At 39.9% G+C, this 22722-nt stretch overlaps 1 protein-coding gene across 1 annotated transcript in view; it reads left to right on the top strand.

The window, feature by feature from the left end:
• Window positions 1-22722, top strand: part of LOC121441333 (adhesion G-protein coupled receptor G2) — a 67780-nt gene that overhangs the window by 34603 nt on the left and 10455 nt on the right. Inside the window, exons 8-22 of the mRNA XM_041642463.1 lie at window positions 767-822; window positions 1699-1754; window positions 2835-2874; window positions 3313-3350; window positions 4948-5042; window positions 6072-6138; window positions 11381-11775; window positions 14037-14199; window positions 15046-15202; window positions 15931-16074; window positions 16835-16957; window positions 17641-17686; window positions 17798-17901; window positions 18960-19081; window positions 20631-20899. Coding sequence (XP_041498397.1) covers window positions 767-822; window positions 1699-1754; window positions 2835-2874; window positions 3313-3350; window positions 4948-5042; window positions 6072-6138; window positions 11381-11775; window positions 14037-14199; window positions 15046-15202; window positions 15931-16074; window positions 16835-16957; window positions 17641-17686; window positions 17798-17901; window positions 18960-19081; window positions 20631-20899 — 1875 coding nt within the window. The remainder of the gene's footprint in view (window positions 1-766; window positions 823-1698; window positions 1755-2834; window positions 2875-3312; window positions 3351-4947; window positions 5043-6071; window positions 6139-11380; window positions 11776-14036; window positions 14200-15045; window positions 15203-15930; window positions 16075-16834; window positions 16958-17640; window positions 17687-17797; window positions 17902-18959; window positions 19082-20630; window positions 20900-22722) is intronic.

Genomic DNA, 22722 nt, shown 5'->3' with positions numbered 1-22722 from the left:
AGAGACAGAGAGAGAGACAGAGAGAGAGACAGAGAGAGATTGAGAGGATCTAAACAAGTTTCAAAAAAACCTGATTTTAAAAGTACATAATTTTATACAGATTTGAAGTATCCTTATTTTTAGTAATTATATGCTATATTATTTGAAGTTTGTGTATCAGTATAAAATTTCATTAAATGAACTCAGCAGATTATATTTTTCAATTTGTGTGTTTGCGTGTAATAAGAATAATTAAAGAATAAGAGACCCTGAATTTAAGGCCAGGTAGAGATTTGGGGGGAGTTGGAGGTGGGAGAGGGAAATGGTGTAATTGAAATACTAGTGTATGAAATCCTCAAAAAAACAAATTTAAAAAAATGATGAACAGTCGACTTCTATGGGGCTGCTTAGCTGCTAAGGAACAAATTTTCTCTCATCTGTATCACTGTAATTCCAACTCTCAAAGATGTTCTTTGAAAGGTCACATTGGAACCATAGTCCCCAATTACCCTTAAATACAAAAAGTTTCAGCAGGTAGAACTGAAAACATCTTGGCCAGCAGGTGACATTCTCTCTTACTGAATTCCTACATCAAATTTACAGCTCCCATCTTCTGAAAATTCTGTTGGCAAGCAATGAATAAACCACCAATAGGGGAGTAGGATTCAAATTGAAGATTATGATTAAACTTTTTATAAAATAATGCAATGACCTTGTAATGTGTTGTATTAATTCTCAAACTATAAGGACACAAGTCTTACATTTCTTTCTGAAAATTTATTTTTAGTGTTTTTTAGAGGTGAGATAGTGTTTCAGTATGATGACGCCCACAATGTAACCCAGGTAGGCTTTCAAGATTTTCTTTAACTGCAATCTTCCAACCAAAGTATATATTTCCATGTGTTTAAAGATTTTCCAAAGATTCAGATTATTTGTGATTCTTGATATGTTTGATTTATGAACAACTTTAAGTAAAATATTGACTTTCTAGCTTTGTGCTAAGGGCTTAAATTCATAATAATAATGTTATTTTTCTAATACTTCTATTTTAGTTTTTATTGGGTTTGCTTGCTGAATAAGAATGGTAATTTTGCACAGTCCTAGTACCAGTTAAAAGTATTGAATGACTTTAGAAATTCCTAGCAACAAATATATATGTATATATTTATGTATGTATATGTATTTTGAGTCTAATAAGAATTTTCCAGATCTGGTTGTGTTCCCCATTTGGGAGAACCAAATACAGTGATGCACACCTTGGCAACCTAAACTGAGCCAGAGGATCTAGGCCAAATGTGTTTGTTCATTCCTTGACTATTTCCTAAATGCCTACTATATGCTAGGCCCTGGGCTGGGTGCTAGGAATACAGGAATGGCACAGTCAAATTTCCCTTTCTACACTGATGTACCTTAACTCTAAAACCTGTCATGAGGAGAGCTTTAATAGGACTGTTTGGGGAAAACCCTTGAACAGAAGAAATACAGAACTCATTGACTCTGACACTTTAAAAATCAAGCCAGACTGGCTCAGGCAATAGGGATGCACTCTTGGGTACCCCCATTACCTATGCCAGTTCAGTTTGATCATCACTAGTTTAGAGAGTTAGGATTCACTCTCTAGGGATTAATTCTTTTGTGGATAAGAACGAAACTTCTTGTCAGAGAATGTGTTTAAAGATGGTGCTTGTTGTTTTCTTAATGAATTCTCACCTCCAACAGAATCAAGAAACGGCTAATGGTACTTTCACTGGAGTCCGGTCTCTAAGCGAACTGAAGTGAGTGATGTACTGTTTGCTTTAAAACTTCATCTACACCATGTGGAAAGATACAGTTGAGCTAGTTTTTGCTTTTGGAGACCAAGAATAGGATACAGCAACGTAAAAGATACAGAGAAAATTGGTTCTTGCCTATTTAGCAAACTAACCAGTTATCTGTTGCCAGCTAACAGTCCCCTGAGCTTGTTCCCTCTGCTGCTCTGAAATTAAACCACAGCTTCATCTGAATCTGTATTTGAATTTTAATACAATTCATTATCCAGCATTATTGTTAGACAAGATCAAGTCCAGACTTTATGCAGGAGTATTCAACTTAAGGCCAGCAAGCCGCATGCGGCTGAGAAGAGCTATGAAAAGAGGCCCAGCACAAAATTCCAAACATACTTAAGACATCATTAGACTTGGTTTGGTAACTCGATTGCATATTTTTTTAAATATGAACTTTGTAGATGAAAACATTATGCCACACTGTCAGAAGATGGGATGCACATTACTATATACCATTTGTTCATATTGTCATGAAACGACAGTGATTTAAAAGTCAGAGAAGGAACAATGGGCATTGCAGAAAGAAATGAAAATATTGTAGGAGCAGGAATGGAGGCAAAGAATGAGAGAAATCCCCACAGGGGAGTTGGAGGAGGGGGAGACAGGGCCAGAGTCTTGGAGAGAAGGCTGTGTCCATTGATGGCAGATGAGATATTAATCAGAGGCCCGGGATGAGTGGCTTACCTTTTTCAGATGTCTTTGCCCCGGGCCAGCTCTTCCTTTGGCTGTCTGCCAAAAGAAGCTGCCTTGGGGTTTGCAGTAGCCTAATGAATTACATGATTGCTCAACCATAATTTATATCTTGCTCTTAGCTAGGGCTGATCCATCTCCCATCTGGTTAGTTTTCCTTGTCTTATAAATAATTGATTGCCCCTACATAGCAATCTCTCATTATACCCCGTGTCTCTTCAGAGTGAACACTGTAAGCAGTACATACCACATTCTCAATCTAACTGCTTAAAAAGCTACATGTTTCAAATTTCACATCACGAATGGTCTCCTTCATGTTAATTTCTCTCATTCTATTAACAGGCGATCAGAGCTCAACAAAACGCTACAGACTTTAAGTGAGGTAACCATAGTATACCCTTTACCGTGTTTGTCATTATTTCAAAGGAGTGTATGGAATTCTGTGTTCTTGGAGATTCACATTCAGGTTCTCCCAAATCTATCTGACGGTGAATGAACCCATTGCATTGTTCCGAATCTCAGAACTAGGAGCTATGGGTGGCCACTGTGAGGAGGTAGGATTGCTGTTAGGTAAGACTGAAAGTTTCTTCAAATAAAATCTGCAGGAGATTGAGCCAACTTGTATCCAAGTGAGCTCTCTTGACACTGGGGCAGCCAAACAGAGTGTGTATGGCCTGAATATAACATGTTGGGAACTCAACAGGGCTGTACAATATCTCCAGGAGTTGTGGTTCCAAAATTCTGTGATTAGCCCTGGATCATCTTCTCTGACATTTCTAGCTGATGAAGTAATGTATATATTTTTATTTATTTATTTCAGACTTACTTTATAGTGTGTGCTACAGCAGAGACCCAAAAGTAAGTATTTTTAATTTTTTATAGGAATCCTTTCTCCATTTATGGAAATAAAGCACCAAGGAAGCTTAGTTAAATTTTCAACTCAGAGACTTTCCTCTAACATAAACACCAGTGATATTTTATATTCATATTTTTATAAATACAAATTACTCTGTCAACCTCCTTCTTCTCATTTCCCTGGGCCATCAGTGTCCTTAACTCTGAAGTGGCTCATATTAGGTCAAGCAAGGTAAATGCCAGGCAGAAAAGAAGACTTACAATGAGGAGCTTTGGAAAGGAGAAAAGGGGGCAGGACCACATTGAGCATAAAACTAGAGATGGGAAACAGTATATGCAGGAATGAAGCAATTACTGGGGGCTGTACGGGTAACTATTTTAAGTTGTATCCTTTGGAGTCCCTAGCTGCATAGTCAGTGATTTGTAAAGTGGTAAACTCACTACAAGAACCCTGAGCATTCAAAGCCCTATAAAATGTCAATTTTCATCCATCAACTATTCATGACCACAAATTATGACAAGTCTTTCATAAAATTATATGCTGGATCCTTACATACTGTGGGTATCTACTTCATTTTTTTCTCCCCAATACTTTCAGCATTAATTTCTTTCTACCCACGTCATTAGAAATGGAGAGAATAGCTTAGTCATCTGATATATAGACTGAATTCCAAGGAGATTTGGGATTTAAGAGACCTTACCATTTATATTAGACTGGTTTTTAGAAAATTGTCTATGCTGAAATTTGAAATATCTAGGGGCACTAGGCAAATGATCAAGTTTTTTAGGGGGGATAGCAAAAATTAAAAATGTCAAGGTGCTTATCTTTGCTGCCAAGTTGCATGCCTGCAAAACAAACCTGAAGCCAGGTGTGGACTGCAGGTCTCTGGTCTGAAGAATCCGTGAATGTGAGCCTGATGTCTCTTATAATAGAGTTTTGGGGGTAAAGTACAGACTGTATGTATTAGTCAGGGTTCTCTAGAGAAACAAAACTTATAAAACACACACACATAACTAGCGGACTGTGGTCCAGCTACTCTAACAATTGTTTTCTCCCACAAGAAGGTCCAGCATCCAGTAGTTGCTCAGTTCTCAAGGCTGGATGTCTCAACTGGTCATCAGTATACTCTGGAATCCCAAAGAAGTAGGCTCTAATGTCAATGAAGGAATGAACTTTCTATTGAGAGTGATGCCAAGTAGTCAAAGAGAGAACAAGCTTCCTTCTCCCTTGCTCTTTACGTAGGCTGCCAGCAGAAGGTGTGGCCCAGATTAAGGCTGGACCTTCCCACCTCAAAGATCTGGACTAGAAGTGGGTCTTCACACTTCAAAGAGCTAATTTAGAAAAGATCCTTCACAGCCATTTGGATTTTAGTTACTTCTAGATGTAGTCAATTTGACAACCAATAATAGCCACCACACTCTACAAGATGGGTGTTTGTAAGGCTACTGGGGTAATATTGCAAAGGAAACACTTTTAAGTGTCCCTTTCCTCACTCTTGAGTTTGCAAAATCAATTGCAAAGTATAGACACATTTCCAATATATATATACACTAACTATCCCTACATATTAACATTGGCTGTGTGTGTTTCTCTTTACAGCACATTAAACTGTACATTCACAATAAAACTGAACGATACAACAGATGTGTGTGCCATGATGGTTACTTTCACAACTGTACAGATTTGGCCAATGGGTAAGATGTCTCTGTCTGTGGCTGTCCTCTTTTTCGTGTGAATTTTTATGTCTAAAAAGATTCTTTTTTCCTGTTTTCTTATAAACTATCAATATATTGTCGGAAAACATGATTTTAAAACCTCTATTGAGATGGAGGGCTTTGAGTAGAGTATTCAGTGGATTGTTGCTAGGCCTTGTCTGATTCATCTTTAATCAATAAGTAAGCTATGTGTATTTATGTGTACACTGATGTTTTGGTGTTCTTTGTAGAATTTCTAAGGAAGGCTAGTTAGCGTATGCATAATCTCATATGCTTAAGTTTTTTTCTGTTGAGATGAGTAAACATTAAAGTTTACTCTCAGCAGGTTTCAAGTATACAATACAGTAACTATAGTCACCATGTCACATAATAGGTCTCTTGAAGTCTAACTGAATTTTCTTATCCTATAATCAAAAATTTTCCAATTTTTCGTTTGAAATGGTCTGGTAACCCTCAATTTCATTCTCAGTATCCATGAGTTTGACCTTTGTAGACTCCACAAGTAAAGTAAGATCACGTGATATTTGATTTTCTATGCCTGGTCTGTTTCACTGAAGCTAATTTTCTCCAGGATATGTTTACTTCTTACTCCCTCTTGGGAGTTTCTGAAGACAGATCTTGCAAATACACAACCAAACAGAAAAAAGTCAATAAATATTTTAGCATGTATTTTATATATAATTGTTAATATAAACACAGTAAATAAATTTTATCACTGATTCTAGACAATCACTCTTTAAAAAACACAACCTATCAGTATAATAATCATATATTATATGAGTCTGGGCTTCTATTTTGCTTTATTCTTTTAGTTTTTTTGAGACAGGGTTTTTCTGCGTAGCCATGGCTGGCCTGAAACTTGCTCTGTAGACCAGACTGGCCTCAAACTCACTGAGATTCGCCTGCCTCCTGTGTGCTGGGATTAAAGGCATGCGCCACCACCACCCAGATTTTGTTTTCTTCTTAACCATGCATTTCCTTTTCCTTTTATTATTTTGTCCCCTTTAGAACAGTGCTGCTGTTCTCTCAAGACTCCCTGCCCTTCTTCACCAGAAGAATTAGAAAAACTGCAGTGGTATGTAACATACTTTGCTGAGCTTCTCATAAATAAATAAATAGCAGAAACTAATAATATGTGGTAATAAAATGGTATATACATATAATATTTAATCACCATACTAGCTATCTTAGGGTTTTATTGCTATGAAGAGACACCATGACTATGGCAACTCTTATAAAAAAACATTTAATTGGGACTGGTTTACAGTATCAGAGGTTTAGTCCATTATTATCTTCGTGGGCAGGAAGCATGGTGCATGCAAGCAGACATGGTACTGGAGAAGGACCTGAGCGTTCTACATCTTGATCTGCAGACAGCAGAAAGAGGTGGCCACACAGGGCAGGTCTTGAGCATCTGAGACCTCAAAGCCTGCCCCCTAGTGACACACTTCCTCCAACAAAGCCGCACCTACCTCAGCAAAGCCACGTTTTCTAATAGTGCCACTCCTTATAAGCCTATGGGGGAGGCATTTTCAGCCATATTACCACAGTAGCTAAGGATGATCAAGATTTTCAGACTGAAGAGAAGCTTTCAATTTTAGAGAAAACGGTTTTCTGTTCTGTGGAGCTTCCATTTGGACCACTGTCTAAAGACAGTGTTTCTCAATCTTGTAAAGACACTTGGAAGATGCTGGATGAAGGACATGTGGAACTCTTGTTTGGCCATCTTTCTATAAGCCAAAACTTAGCTCAAATTTTAGTTTTTGAAAATGCTGATTCCCAATCCCCACCCTCAGATATATATTCTGGAGCAGAATGAGCTGAGATATACCCTGGGTATTTAAGGCTTTAAAGCCCTTCTCTCAAAAGGCTGCGGTAGGAGGCTCCCCTTGAGCTTGAGGCCACCCTGAGTCACATAGTATGTCTGAATTTCAGCCTGGACTGCATAGATTAAGACCCTCTCTCAAAAATGCAATCTCAAGGGGATAAAGGCACGTTCGGTAATTGTAATGAACAATCAAAACTGAGAATCTCTTATATAAACGCAATTCTTTTTGGAGGGGAACTGGAAAGAAGATTGCAAAAGTCACATATAATGTGGTCATGAGTATAACAAAATAGACATAGTAAAAAATGAATGAACCAAAGAAAATATTCACATGACTACCCATGACTGACCTGCCAGAATATTTTATTATCTCCATTCCCTCCTTCTCCTTTTTCTCTTCTCTGCCTTTTCTTTCTTTTACTTTACAGAATTTTCTATAGTCAGAAAACAATAGTTAGGCTATTTTTAACTGTGTAGGTTCTTTGTATGTATATTATGATGTCTGGTTTTATGTTTTTATGGGATTCTATGTGTGGAAACATGTGTGTCTGCATCTATACCTGTTTTTCATGCTTTTTCTTTGATTCTTTCTCTTCTGATTCTTTGTTTGTTTTGTCCTATTTCAGTTTGTTCCTTTTTGTTTTATTATTGTTCCTTCGATGTCGGGAGAAAGAATATGGATCTGGAAGGAGTTGAAGGAGGAGAAATTGTAATCAGAATATACTGTATGACAAAAGTTTATTTTTAATAAAAGAGAAAAGACATACATAACTTAAAATTTGAAGCTTCTCATATGGGAATGAACCCTGTCAGCCCAAAATGGGTCATATAGCTGGGCTATGTTAAAACACTGGGCTCGTGAGATAGTTAACATTCTCAAAAGATCTGTAGCATTTTTGCAATAAAGACTGAAGAGAAACATGCCCTATTAAGCGTAACATCCTCCATTAAGCGAGATGGTGAGAACTGTTTAGAAGATAGGATTTCAGAATTGGAGCAAAAGCCATCCCTCTTAAGACAGCATCCATCCCCTCTAAAAGGCTGTCCATTCAGAGTTATTAGGAGGAAGCAGGGCATAGAAAACAGGGCATAATCAGGCTCATGCCTGGTCACTGCCCTCGTTCTCTACCACACATCCACGTTCATTCTAGAGCAGGTGCTTTTCTACCTTCAAAGTCTTAGGTCACGTGGGGAAATGAACTAGTCTCTGTAAATTAGAAAGTGAATTTGATCCGTCTCAACCATTCCCATATGCATCGGTCCCTGTACACCATTTGAAATGTGAATTGTGACCCGGTGAGCCTGGTATTCTGCATTTTCAACAAACTCCTGGAGGAAGCCAGTGCTACTGGTCCCCGAACCCCACTTTGACATAGATGTTTTGTTTTGTTTTGTTTTTAATACAAGGTCTCATCACATAACTCTGGCTGGTCTGGATCTCATTATGTAGATCAGGCTAGCCTAAAACTCATAGAGATCCGCCTGCCTCTGTCTCCCCAGTGCTGGGATTAAGGATGTGCGCCAGTATACTTTTCTTCTTACCCCCACTTTGAAGACTAAGGATACAGGCAATAGAGTGATGCAATGATTTTTTTTTACCCATGGCCTTATGTATAAGTCATTGGGGGAGATAAAACAAAAACAGTTCCCGCCTCCTACCTTCAGAAATTGGTATGGTATAGCACAAGCTTCTGAGTTTTTACAGACCCAGAGTGAGATGATTCTAATGTGAAGCCAAACGTGAGAGCTGTTGAGCTGGAACTGTATGACCACTGCATCCTTCGGATTGCTAGAAACACCTGGGACACTTTGAAAACATGCTAATGTGCCGGAATACCCTTCTAGGGTGCCAGGGCTGCTCTAGGTTTGGGTGTGGGTGGTGATGACTCGGGTCTTAGAGCTCCTTAGCAGTCATCAGGTGCTAAGTGCACAGCAGATGCACGTGACTGCACATAGGCCACCCTCTGCCAGGAAGAATGTTCAAAGTGGCACTCAGGCCGGTGCTCAGTCCCAGGAATTTCAGACCAGCTGTATGGGACGGGCCTCTAGGCCCTAGCATTGAAGAGTTATGCCATCCTACTACTCCGTTGTTGGCTTGGCTGCTTCACTCAGGGGCTGAAGGGTCGGAACTAGCATGACCAACAGGAATCTAAAGTAGCCTCTTTCTAGCAGAACCCTATGATGGCAGCCTGTAGTGGGAGTCTGACTTCTGCAGGCTCCCTATGTCCTAAAGACAGCCTCATGTACACTTTGCATGGCCCCTTTCCACAACATGGCCAGATGGATTACTGTAGTATATGACCAAGAGAAAGGCCTCTCATGGGCATTGAGTAAATAATCCGGAGGGCTCTCTTTGTCTCTGTGTCTATGGCTTTCTGTCTCTCTGTCTCTGTCTCACTCTCTTGCTCCCTCTGAAGACAGGACCTCATGTCTTAAACCTCCTAATTTTATAGTCACTATGTAGTCAATTGTAGGGATAAGTCCCGCCCCTTAAGGGGCGTGTTCGCCTCGGGCTAATGTCTGCCTATAAATTTGGCGAGCAAGCTCCGAGCGCTCGCTTCTGCTTTCCTGGTCTCCGCGGGAATGGTGCTTCTGTAAGTCTATTTCTACATTAAAGATATATATATATATATATATATATATATATATATATATATACACTCTGTCTGCATTCGTTTACGCCGCTACAGTCAATGACCTTGAACTCCAGAGCCTCCTGTCTCTCCTTCCCAAATGCCAGGGTCGCCATCTTATATGGTGCTTGGAGTCAAACCCCGTGCTTCATACCTGCTAAGCAAGCACACTACTAACAAAGCTACAGCCCAGTCCACCGACACTTCCTTAGGGTTATGCTTATTTCAAGCCCCTTCCTTAGTTAGGGTTACTGTTGCTGCGATGAAACACCATGACTAAGAGCAAGTTGGGAAGGAAATGGTTTATTTGGCTTGCACTTGCATAGCCTAGTCCATAATTGGAGCAAGTCAGGACAGAAACTTAAACAGGGCAGGAATCCGGAGGCCAGAACTGATGCAGGGGCCATGGAAAAGTGCAACTTAATTGGCTTGCTCCCCATAACTTGTTCAGCCTTTTCTCATAGAACCCAGAACCAGCAGCCCAAAAGTGGCCCCACCCACAATGGGCTGGGCCCTTCCCAGTCAGTCACTAATCAAGAAAATGCCTTACATCTGGTTTTATAGAGGCATCTTCTCAGTGGAGGTTTCCTTCTTTAAGACAGATAACTAGTTTCTATGTCAGACTGACATAAGACTAGCCAGCACAGCTCCTCGTCTCTTAACATACTTTCATCGGTTTTCTGTCTCCATCTAAAACTGATCTATCAGAGACATCCCTGGGTGTTTATTGTCCACCCTGGTTACTCCTCCATAGTGTGTTCTAAGACAGATGGATCACGTGCAGATAGTAGGTGAGTTCTTAACCTTTGATGACCAGGAAGTTCACCTGAGATCCCTTACACTCTATCCCAAGATCGACTGAATGCAGTGCGAGGGTAAGCCACGGAACTCTGTGTCCTCTATCTCTTCCTCTATCTACCTATCTTAGATTCTTTATTTCTGGAGCGAAATACCAGATAGAGGCAACTGAAGGGGAGAAGTGATTCATTTTGCTTTTCAGTTTGTTATGGCGGCACAAGTGTGAGGGGGGCTGGTCACACTGCACCCACAGTCTCAAAGCTGACAGAGATGAATGCTGGTACTCAGCTTGCTTTCTTCTTGGTTTCTTTTTACTCCAGATCCCCAGCCAAGGTATGGTGATATCCACATTCAGAGTGGGTCTTCTCTCCTCAGTTAAGCCTGTCCGCAAACACCCTCATAGATATAGGGTGTCTTCTAGCTGACTCTAAATCTATTCAAGTTGCAATGTAGTCTGTCTGCCTATCTGTGTGGATATGATTTCCCAAGTTTTCTAATAGAGCTCATGTATAGCCAAGGTTGAGTACTACTGAACTTAAGCAACATTGAAGTGTAGTTGACTGACAATCCAGAAACTCTGTTTGGCCCCAGCTTGGTTTATATTTTTATCCAACCAATATTTCTTGATCACTTACATGTGCTAGTGACCACTGTACCTGGCTACAATGATGTGAAATTAGTTAAGACAGATTTCTAGTGTAATGAAACCAGGTTTTTTTATGGGACATTTCATATGTCTCTCCTCCAGGAACAGAAAGAATGTTACAAGATCCCCTCAACCGAGTGAAAGTTAGTATGTTATAGAGCTGTAGAGCAGCCATATATCTATCAGGAAATCACCATTGCGATTTGTAGAGTAATGCTAATTTCTCTCCCTGGGAAGTATGAAGGAAGCAGGGGCAGAAGCCAGTGTCAGAGGCCAAGAGAATGTGAAGTGTCCAGTCTTTTAGCCTGAAACCCTATTAACTTGGTGGTACCATAAAGCAACTGGGAGTGGTGACTCAGCCCTCAGTACCTTATTGGTGTCTCATATGTGTCTCTCTGATTTTGTCCTTTAGCGATCTGAAGGATCCTGTTGTTTGTCTTGCTTATCAGCCACATGGCCCAGTGTTATCCAGCAAGCCCTTGCCTGTTGTACCTCAGGCCACCATTTTGACCCACGTCGCTAGTGACTTCTCTTTGGATGAACCCCTTGATCATGCCTCTGTGACCCCAAGCACACCCTCTCTGGCACAAGAGAGTCACCTTTCATCTCCTCAGCCTGCAGCCTCCCTGGTTTCCAGTCCTGCCACTGACATGCCTGTTCAACCTGTAGCTGCTTCTTCCTCTCTGCCCCAAACTGATCTTCCCCATAGCCTGCCACCTACGCAGTCCTCCCTTTCTTCTCTTACCACATCAGCACCCTCTGTCTCTGAAAAAGTGGTCACCATCAGCATGCCTCCTAGTGAGACAGGTAAATATGAGAAGTCAAGCTGATCGTGGATGTTGGGATTTGGGCTTCCTACAATGCAGCTGCCACCTTGCAAATCAAGACACATGATAAGACCTCCTTAAGTCGCTCTTCTGAAACATTTGGAAGACCCAGGCTTAAAACCTCACATGCACCAAAAGCTAAAATGAACAGCTTGGCATGTTCTGATCTATTCCATGTGATGATGTGTGGATAACTGATGCCAGTTTCATTTGACTAAGAGCAATAGTATATATGGAAAAGCCATGGACACTGCAAATGGTTCCCAGGAGCCACGTGGGCTTAGTAGCGTGGGAATAAAGGGAAGAGGGAAAGGAACACAGAGGATGGGTTTGTTGTGGCACACACCTTTAAGTCCAGCACTTGGGTCTCTGTGAGGTTGAGGCTAGCCTGGTTTACATAGAAATCTTGTCTCAAAAGAAACAAAAAAAGAAAGAAGAAGAGGAAGAGGAGGAGGAAGAAGAAGAAATTAGAAGATGGGAAACAAAGCCTAATTTAGTATATTACTATGGAGCTCAGGTTATGGTTTGTGCTCCTCTTCCATCATGCCAGCATCTCCAAGGGGCTTTGGAGCTTCTTCTAGGTGACTTACTATTTCTCCCAATAAGCACTGTTCTCAAATTAGTTTAAAATAAATGTAGAAATTTTAGGCAAAATTATGGAATCATAATTGAAGAGAAGGTTTAATGGCTGAATAATACATTATAACTGAAATTCATTGCCCTAGGCCGACAGTAATTTTTTTTCTATAGCCATTCCTATTGGCTCGTAGAAGCAATCAAACAGACTACCCCATCAAGAGGACCCTGAGCCTATGCTTCTACTTTTAGGACAGCAGAAGGGTAGCACCATATGCATAGCAGATGCTCATCAGAGTATAACCTAGTAGTTAAAAAGTCACTAAAGCTTAATGACTCCATAAGAGAAGAGTGATTATATAAGACATGCTACCTCAACACGATGGCTGTCGTGCAGCGATGTGAACCATTAGAATAGCTGTACAAAAATGTGAGGATACTTTAAAATCTTGATGTGAAGAGATGAAGGCTCAACAAACAGCTAGTGTAAAATACTCTGTGTTCATAATAGTATAGATGCACATGGATAGAGACCAGAAAGGAATATGCAAAATAAGAAATCAGATATTACTGATAAATTTAAGAATCATTTTTGTGTTTTTAAAGTTTTGAGTGTGGTGTAATTCTAGCATTTAGAAGGTCAAGACAGGATGATCAGGGATCAGGAGTTCAAGGGCATTCTTGGCTACTTGAGATCTTGTCTCAAAAAATTTTATATCTAGTACCACAAAAACAGAGGGAGAGAGAGAGAGAAAGGAGAGAGGGAGAGAGACTGACAGACATACAGATAGAGAGACAGAGATTTTTGTTGTTAAAGACAGGTTTATGTCGTTAATGTTTAATTTTTTAATTGAACACTATAAAAACAACATATAGCTGATAATCTGACCGTTGACTTCATAATTTCTTGTTCATAAAAAGCTTCTAGTAGTGTGCATAAAATTCTGTCCAAATGATATAAATTAAATACTAGTGAATTATTAGTATTTATATCACTGTATGTGATATGGTTTTATATTTTTAGTCAGACTTACTGAAATATAATTTACATACAATAAAATTTTTTTCAGTTCTATGAATAAATGAAATTTTCATAGTTTTATGGCATTAGATAAGCATCTGTGGTCATGTAACCAACATCACAATCAAGATATGTAACTTTTTCACAACCTCTACAGTTCCTTTGTGTCTCTTTGAATTCAGAACTTAGGCTCTACCCCTGGCCACGGATACATTGTGTTTCCCTGTAGTTATAACTTTGCTAAAATGTCATATGAAGAGAATAATATACAATGTGTCCTTTTGAGTTTGGATTTTTTTCATTTTGCATAATGTGTTGAACAAGTGGGGAGCCGTCCATGTTGTTGAATGTATTAGTAGCTAATTTATTTTTACCACTAAATAATGTTCCATTGTGGAGACACCCTAACTTATCCATCCATTTTTCAGTTCTTGAACATTTGGGTTATTTCTAGTTTAGAACTATTATTTTAAAAAAGCCACTATGAAAAATCACAACTAAGTCTTCTAAACACATATATCTGCTTTTTTTGGACAAATGCCTAAGAATAAGCCGACCACATTATAGTGTCTATATATCTCTATCTTTAGAAGTGATTTTCACATCATGAATTCATAACTTGACTTTGTTTTTTAATACAGAAGTTGTCAACACCAGCAGTGTTCCTGACCTAGAGGCTCAAGTCTCACAGATGGAGAAAGTGTTGTCTTTGGGAGGCTTGGAGCCTAACCTTGCAGGCGAAATGGTAAACCGAGTCAGCAAACTCCTCCACTCTCCACCTGCTTTGCTAGCCCCTCTGGCTCAAAGGTATGACTTAGCCAACAGAAAGGGTGTCTTCTGCCTGGTTCAGAGAATGAGCCATAGTAGCAGAGCTTTGTTTTGAATGAATGAGTTTATTAAGCATATAACAAGCAAAAGCAAGAATAAATATTGGGTAACAGAAAGAAGCAACAGATAGCAGAACATCAGTAAATTGGGGGCTCAAAACATTCAGCAGAAAAAAATTGATGAAAGTAGCCCAATTAAGAAAGGAAGCAAAGGATGACATTTTCAAATTGGGGACTTAGAACATATAGCAGAAACCAACTGAGGTAGTCCACTAGATTTCCCAGTTGAGAGTCAGGGGAAAGGGTCTTCTTTGCTACCTCCATGGGTGAGCTTTCAGCCTCCAGTTCCTGCTGTAGGCATTTTTATATTATGAGATAAGCAATAGTAACTTACCTTGTAAATAGTTCACGTTCTAGCTCTTCTCAAGGACACATTGTTTTTAATATACTTTGCTACTTGGTTTTTTCCTTTCTCCCTGTTACAGAATTAGAGAAGCAGCCAGTTCCAGGAAAAGGTGCTTTAAATAACAGTTTGGAGAACTGTAGAAATAAACATGCTGGAGTCAAGTACAGGAGGGCCCTCCTTACTCCAAGAGTTCCCTTTTTACAACGTTTAACAACACATAGCAATTTACCTACATAATATATATTACAGGGTGCTAAGAGGACCCCCGCTAATGCTAAAGATACTACTTATGTGACTAGTGATAGCCAAGTATTTGCTCTCAAGGACTAGGCGCATAATGATTTCCAGTTGATACCTTATATTAGAATGGGGGAGAAAGAGAAAAGAGGACTAAATCAAAACTGCCAACTGTCTTTACAGGCTGCTAAAAGTGGTAGATGACATTGGCTTACAGCTGAATTTTCCAAATACAACCATCAGTCTAACTTCCCCTTCTTTGGCTCTTGCTGTGGTCAGAGTGAATGCCAGTAATTTCAACTCAATGACCTTTGCAGCCCAAGACCCTGCAAATCTTCAGGTACAATCTTATTTCTTATAGAAACGTTTTCTTGTGCATGATTGGAGTTCCTGTTGCGGTTCCTGATGGAGGCAATTACTGTTGATTATCAGGGGTGATATTCAGCTTTCAAAAGATTGCATATCTGAGTCTTTTAATTTTAGTACTCAGGAGATGATGGCAGGTGGAGCTCTTTGAGTTCAAGGCCAACCTGGTGTACAGAGCAGCCAGCGCAACACCAAGAGAAAAAAAACTGGCTGACGTTGTTTTCAGATGTGAGTCAGAGGTATAGGACATGTTTTGCATAGAAGAGGCCCTGGATTCAATCTCCAGCATTCAAACAAATATATAATTTGCATAGAGGGTCCTGTGCCTGTGTTAACCCTTTAATATCTGGATAGTGGAAAGTGGGTGGGTGGTGTTTGATATGTTGGTCTGTGGAAGGATGGCAAGGAATGGTATCTTCATGAAATTTCATGGAGGAATACTGGGAAGTTGGGGGACCTAGGCATGAAGATGAATTTCAACATATTTAGGAAGTTTTATAACTACACTGCTCTATGTAGCGGTGCTGAAAAGCAATCCTGCTTCTAGTGCTTTCTATCCACCCTTTATAGGGACTGGGATCAAGGGACACTAAAGTCAGATCACAGACCAAGCTCCTTCAGGCCCCTCCCTTCACACTGAGTTGTGTTTTTGATCACCTTATTGTACCAACTCACTTTTATTATCTCTTACTTGATCTTCAGGTTTCTCTGGAAACCCAGGTTCCTGAGAATAGTATTGGTGCCATTACTCTCCCTTCGTCACTGATGAGTAATTTGCCAACTAATGATGTAGAACTGGCTTCCAGGGTTCAGTTCAATTTCTTTGAAACCCCTGCCCTGTTTCAGGTAAAGTTGCTGCTTACTGGTCTTGATTCGGCTTTGGGTTGGAGATCGGTGATTTAATTCTGTTTAATCATCACATGTTCTTGAGCCTGCTACAAATCAAAGGAAGTGTTGAAACTCTGTAGTTAATTCTTATCCACACACTAATGTTCCTTACAAAAACACATCCATGGAGGTGGGTGGTCCTTGGGCTTCCCACAGGTCAGGGAACCCTGATTGCTCTTCGGGCTGATGAGGGAGGGGGACTTGATCAGGAGAGGGGGAGGGAAATGGAAGGTGGTGGCGGGGAAGAGGCAGAAATCTTTAATAAATAAATAAATTAAAAAAAAAACACATCCATCGTGCTTCCAAATGGTCAAGCGTCTACCTTAAGAGCTCACAAGTGTTGTCTCTAATCCCTACCTTGGTAGGAAGGAACCTTTTCCTACTTCCACTTTACAGATGAGGAAATGGAGGCACAGGAAAGTTCAGTAGCTTGCTCAGGGACACAAGATTTAAATAATTAATGTTATTTATTCCCTTAAAAAGCCATGAGGTCCTGTTGTGTCAGCTATGCACGTCAATTCAGTATTTAGAGCACTGAGGTGGAATAAGCCCCACTTCTAATTGCTGTTTCCTGGGAAAGTTACTTTGCTACATCACAATTTTAAACCTCCGTTGTGAATAATGTGAATTCAAATAGCCCTTAGTGTCCTTCTAGCCCTAAAAGACCCTCATCATATTTCATTCCCGTTGTCATCTTGCTGATTCTTTGTTGTTCTAGGACCCCTCCCTGGAGAACCTCTCTCTGATCAGCTACGTCATATCATCAAGTGTTGCAAACGTGACTATCAAGAACTTAACAAGAAACGTGACAGTCATGCTGAAGCACACCAACCCAAGTCAGGTGAGGAGAGGCTTGTCTGGTTTATTCCCTGACCAAGGACACGTTATATAGACTATGCCTATTGGGCATGATTTGAGACAGAAGATGTGTATAAGACAATTGCTTGTTGCTGTACAGAATTTTGACTTTGGGAATCATTGCATCCTTGAGCATGTAGTTTCTGAGGTAGGCAAAGGCAAGCTCTTAGCCACTGCTGAATTACACTATAGGCAGAGCTATGGCTACAAATCTGACTCTCACCTCCAGATATCTTGTCTCATACTGAACTTCAGCTACAACTTCTCTTCTCCTCAGAGTGTTGTCTTCAGAACTACAACATCAATGTCATCTGAGAGTTGACTAGACTTGCAAAAGCCCAGGTCCCACTCCAGACCTACTGAGCTGAATGTATTCCCTGTCCCATTGGCTGGGGATTTAACTCATACCCTCACTATCTAAGCAAGTAATCTATAACCAGCCAGAGTGATATCACATTTCTTTAAACAAATCCCTCAGGTGATTTCTATACATGATTGATATTTTAAGAAGCACTGACCTATATGGGGGTCATTTACTTCTAAGAATCACCTATGATAAGTCTCCAAAAATCAAGCAGAAGATTATAAAATTAAAAATAGCATTGATTCTCCTAATTCTTTTCAGTTCAGTAAATTAATTACCCATGATTTATCTTTCTGCTACAGGATGACTTAACTGTGAAATGTGTCTTCTGGGACTTGGGCAGAAATGGTAGGTTCCAATTTAAACCTTTTCAAGGTCTTAAGTGAGTGAGTGGGAAGTTGGTAAGCCACCGTGTTATGGCCTTGCTGATGGGACAGATATTGCTCTTGATGCCAACAGGTGGCAGAGGAGGTTGGTCATCTGATGGCTGCTCCATCAAAGACAAGAAGCTGAATGAAACCGTCTGTACCTGTAGTCATCTTACAAGTTTTGGCATCTTAATGGTAACATACCCATGTTCCATGGCCTTAGATTCTGGGTCTGAGGGATATCTGGGCATTATATCAGAATATCTACTCTTCTTGATGACTAGAAAGATAACCAGAAAGCATAATATTGTGGAATAGTTATATACCAGTGAAACTACTCTTTTATTTATTTATTTATTTATTTATTGGATTTTTCGAGACAGGGTTTCTCTGTAGCTTTTGGTTCCTGTCCTGGAACTAGCCCTTGTAGACCAGGCTGGCCTCGAACTCACAGAGATCCGCCTGCCTCTGCCTCCTGAGTGCTGGGATTAAAGGCGTACGCCACCACCGCCCGACGAAACTACTCTTTTAATAACCAAATGCATCTCAAGATTAATGTTGTAATGTAGAATACAATATTATTCTACATTACAAAATATATTCTACATTACAAAATATATATTATATTTTTACGTTTACATTTTTCTCCTTTAAGTAGTAAGGGATTCTCATTAGAATGGAAAATACAAATCATTTAGCTTTCAATTCACTTAAATGTTTATAATATAATACACTTTGACAGAATTATTATTGTTATTATAATTATTATATGCATGCTAGGCAAGTGCTCTTCCACTTAGTCACACCCCCATCCTTAAATGATTTCATTTAATCTTCCCAGCATTCCTTAAACATAGGTTGGTTTTTTTGCAATTAGAATTAAGACTTGTGGTAATTGTTCATAGCCATAGGACTAAGAAATGTAAGAGCCAGGAACCAAATGTCAGTCTTTAGGCTCCTAATGCAGGGCTTCCCCCAGTGCACTATGGTACAGTGATTAAGTATATGAGCTTTGGATCAGGCAGACCTGAGTCTGAATTCTGATTCCTCCACTTCCTAGCTACTACCTTGGGTAGGTTACTGGAACTCCCTATGTCCTTATTTGTATCTGATGAAAGTGATTGTGCCTATCTCATGTGTTGCTTGAACAGACTATGAGACTATTAATGGAAACAGCATATTCAACAAACATAATAGCAAGTCTTATGTATTTAAAATGGAATGGTCACTGAATGCAATATTTTATTTCCCAGGACCTATCTCGGACATCCTTACCACCGAGTCAAATGATGGCGCTGACATTTATCACATATATTGGCTGTGGGTTTTCATCAATTTTTCTGTCAGTTACTCTCATAACCTACATAGCCTTTGAGTGAGTATCTATAACATGAATTTGGTTTATAAGATGCAGCTCTCACCTTCATCACCAAATTGTATTACTTATAAACCCTTTCTTCAGCCTTCCCTGTCCTTTATATCCACATAGTATAATATCTGGGTATGAAATGCTATGTGAGTTTTTGGTTTATATGCTTCTGCCTTCCACAATTTTGTGAGCTCACTAAGGGCTGTGTCATGACAATCCTTGTACCCAGCATGGGTGCCTGGTATGTAATGAGCATTCAGTGGAGGAAGAGAGAGAGAGAGAGAGAGAGAGAGAGAGAGAGAGAGAGAAGAGGTTACAATCTGAAAGAGATCATAGTACAATGTAAGCAAAAAAAATTCACAAATTAAGTTTATAAATAACACTGATCAAATGTGAAAGATTAACTTTATTAACTGGTATAGGAATAAGAAGATGAGTATAAAACTTAACTGAAAAAAATCCGTGAGTGTGGCTTTGTAAGTGAAAACAAGGAATGGCTCCAAATAACATCACTGCACCAGAAGGAGTCGTCCTCTCATCACTTTTTAGGAGGAAATCTTAAAAGGTCAATTTGCTACATTCCCTGTGTCATTACGTTTAGCTATAGTTCAAACTCTTTTTCCATGATCTCAATTTAAGGCATAGTGTAAGATGATATAGCAATCTGACATTTTGAAGATCTGAATGTGGAAGCCTATCATGTGAGAACTACTAGAGGTTGTTCAGGAGAAGCGAGGTGACCTCTCAGTAGTGTTGATTACATGTTATTTAAAAGTGAGGGTCTACAACCAGCGTGTAAAAGATCCTTTAGAAGTCGAGATCTATTTGCTGTATGGTTGTCATATTAGCTGTTTTTCCTATTGCTGTGTTTGAACAGCTGACAAAGGCAACTTCAAGAAAAGTTTATTTGGCTCCTAGTTTGAAGGGTCTGTCCATCATGATAGGGATGTGGGGTTATCACAGCAGCAGGAACTGAGAGTGTTGAATGCCGGTGCTAAGACCACTTTCTCCTTTTTATTCAGTCTAAGGCCCAACTCATTGAAGAGTGGCACCCACATTCAATATGGAGTTTCCCACCTTAGCTAGCCTGCTCCCACCCTCATGGTTGCATCCAGAGACTTGTCTTTTTGGTGATTTTAGAGTCTTTTTTTTTCAAATTGACAATCAATATTAATTATCACAGTTCTTCAATTTATATTTGATAGTTGTTTTGTTGTTGTTGGGCCTTTGGTTTTTTTTTTGTTTTTTGAGACAGAGTTTCTCTGTGTAGCCATGACTGTCCTGGAACTTGCTCTATAGACCAAGCTGGTCTCGAACCAAGAGATTCGTCTGCCTCTGCCTCCTGAGGGCTGGGATTAAAGGTGTGTGCCACCACCACCTAACTGTTGTTGATGTTAATGTCCCCTGAACACTCACCCACTCTGAGAAGAAATCTGTGCATATCACTATATACTGACGAATAAATCATTTAAAACTCTGAGACAGCCTGAGGAATGTTCTTACACAAAGTTTGCCAGACTATAATGCTAATTCTTTTCTTGTCCTCTCATTTTAGAAAGATCCGGAGGGATTACCCTTCCAAAATCCACATCCAACTGTGTGCTGCCCTGCTTCTGCTCAACCTGGTCTTCCTACTAGATTCCTGGATTGCTCTGTATAATACCCGAGGTTTCTGCATCTCTGTGGCTGTATTTCTTCACTATTTCCTCTTGGTCTCCTTCACATGGATGGGCTTAGAAGCATTCCACATGTACCTGGCACTTGTCAAGGTGTTTAATACTTACATCCGAAAGTACATCCTTAAATTCTGCATTGTTGGCTGGGGTATGTATAAATTTGCTTGTGTGTTGCCTGGACTTCTCTAGTGCTCTGACTTGTACTCATGTAGAGATTTGTTGAATGAGCTTCCTCTTGGCAACTTTCTAAAGCAGCTTTGGACTCCACGTGTGCTACACTGTCTCCAGAAAATCTTGCTGCATGAGCAACAAGATCATTTCCAAAACTCTTCATTTCTACTTTACAGTAAGTTCATGACTCATGGTGGCACTTTTCAGTGAGCTAGTTTCTGGTATCTTCCTCAGAAAATACTAAACTGATACCTCTTCCCCCTGTGAGCCCTGTAGGTAATCCACAGGGATATAGTACACTATCGTTTTGATGTAGTATCACATCAGTCACTTCATTGAAGACAAACCAATGAGACTCGCAAGGCCATTATAGGCAGCACCGCTGTGAAGACCCTGGGTCTAGGTGGTGGTGTGGCGTAGCCTCACTTTGCAAGGCTAGAAAACAGCCCAGCCTTGTTTTCTCATTCCTTGTGCATATCATTTCCACTGGATTCCAACCATCAACCCTCCCGCATTCCCGCATCCCTTGTCTTCTTCAGTCTACACAGTCCCTCCTTCATAGCAGGACTACAAGCTTTTCAGTACGTGTCACCATGACTGTCACTATATCTTTGTGAAGAATAACAGAGCACACCATTTCCCTCACTTGTCGCAGAAAGTCACAGCTCCAGGCATAAGGGCAGGAATTTTATCTTCTTTAGAGAAAGCTAAAATGTCAGGTGCCCTTGTCAAGAACAAGCTCCTCTACTTCCACTACTTATGTATGACTTTGACACTGAGAATCTAACACAGGGCCACAAGCATACTAGGTAAGCACTCCAACAATGATTTACAGCTCCGTTCTCCAGTATTCTTGCCTTTGAAAGTTTCTTACTCAGGAAACCATCATGTCAGTATCGTTAGAGATATAACTGAATTAAAATAAAAAATGCATTTGATTGTATCAGGCACACCAGCCAATCGATAAAAGGAGTTGTTGTTGTTGTTGTTGTATTTATCAGAGCAATGAAGCTGGCTGGTTAGTCTTTGTGTAGCATGGGACTGGTGAGTGATGGTACGGAGGTTTGCGAGGCAACTTGTCCCTAGCTGAAAGCCATTTTAAACTGTCACAAGCCCTCGTGTGTCTCTTTTTAACAGAACTACTCATGGACCCTTGAGAAAGCCAACATAGTAGCAGTCACCAACCCTAAGTTAGTGAAGACAGATTTTTCTTTTATTTTTTTAAATTGATTTTATTGAGCTATATATTTTTCTCTGCTCCTCTTTCCTTTATCTCCCCTCCCTTTAAACCCTCTCCCATGCTCCCCATGCTCCCAATTTATTCAGGAGATCTTGTCTTTTTCTACTTTCCATGTATATTAGATCCATGTATGTCTCTCTTAGGGTCCTCGTTGTAGTCTAGGTTCTCTGGGGTTGTGAATTGTAGGCTGGTTTTTCTTTGCTTTATGTCTAAAAGGCACTTATAGGTGAGTGCATATGATATTTGTCCCTCTGGGTCTAGGTTACCTCACTTGGTATGATGTTTTCTAGATCCATTCATGTGTCTGCAAATTTCAAGATGTTATTATTTTTTCTGCTGTGTAGTACTCCATTGTGCAAATGTACCACATTTTTCTTATCCATTCTTTGATTGAGGGGCATTTAGGTTGTTTTCAGGTTCTGGCTATGACAAATAATGCTGCTATGAACATAGTTTAGCACATGTCCTTGTGGTATGATTAAGCATCCTTTGGGTATTGCTGGGTCTTGACGTAGGTTGTTTCCTAATTTTCTGAGAAATCCTCATAGTGATATCCAAAG

The sequence above is a fragment of the Microtus oregoni genome, unplaced genomic scaffold (genome assembly GCF_018167655.1).
Source record: "Microtus oregoni isolate MIOR12 unplaced genomic scaffold, Mior012 000074F_ref0000038, whole genome shotgun sequence".
NCBI lineage: Eukaryota > Metazoa > Chordata > Mammalia > Rodentia > Cricetidae > Microtus > Microtus oregoni.
The sequence above is the reverse complement of the archived record's forward strand: the minus strand, read 5'-3'. Positions and strand labels throughout refer to the sequence as shown.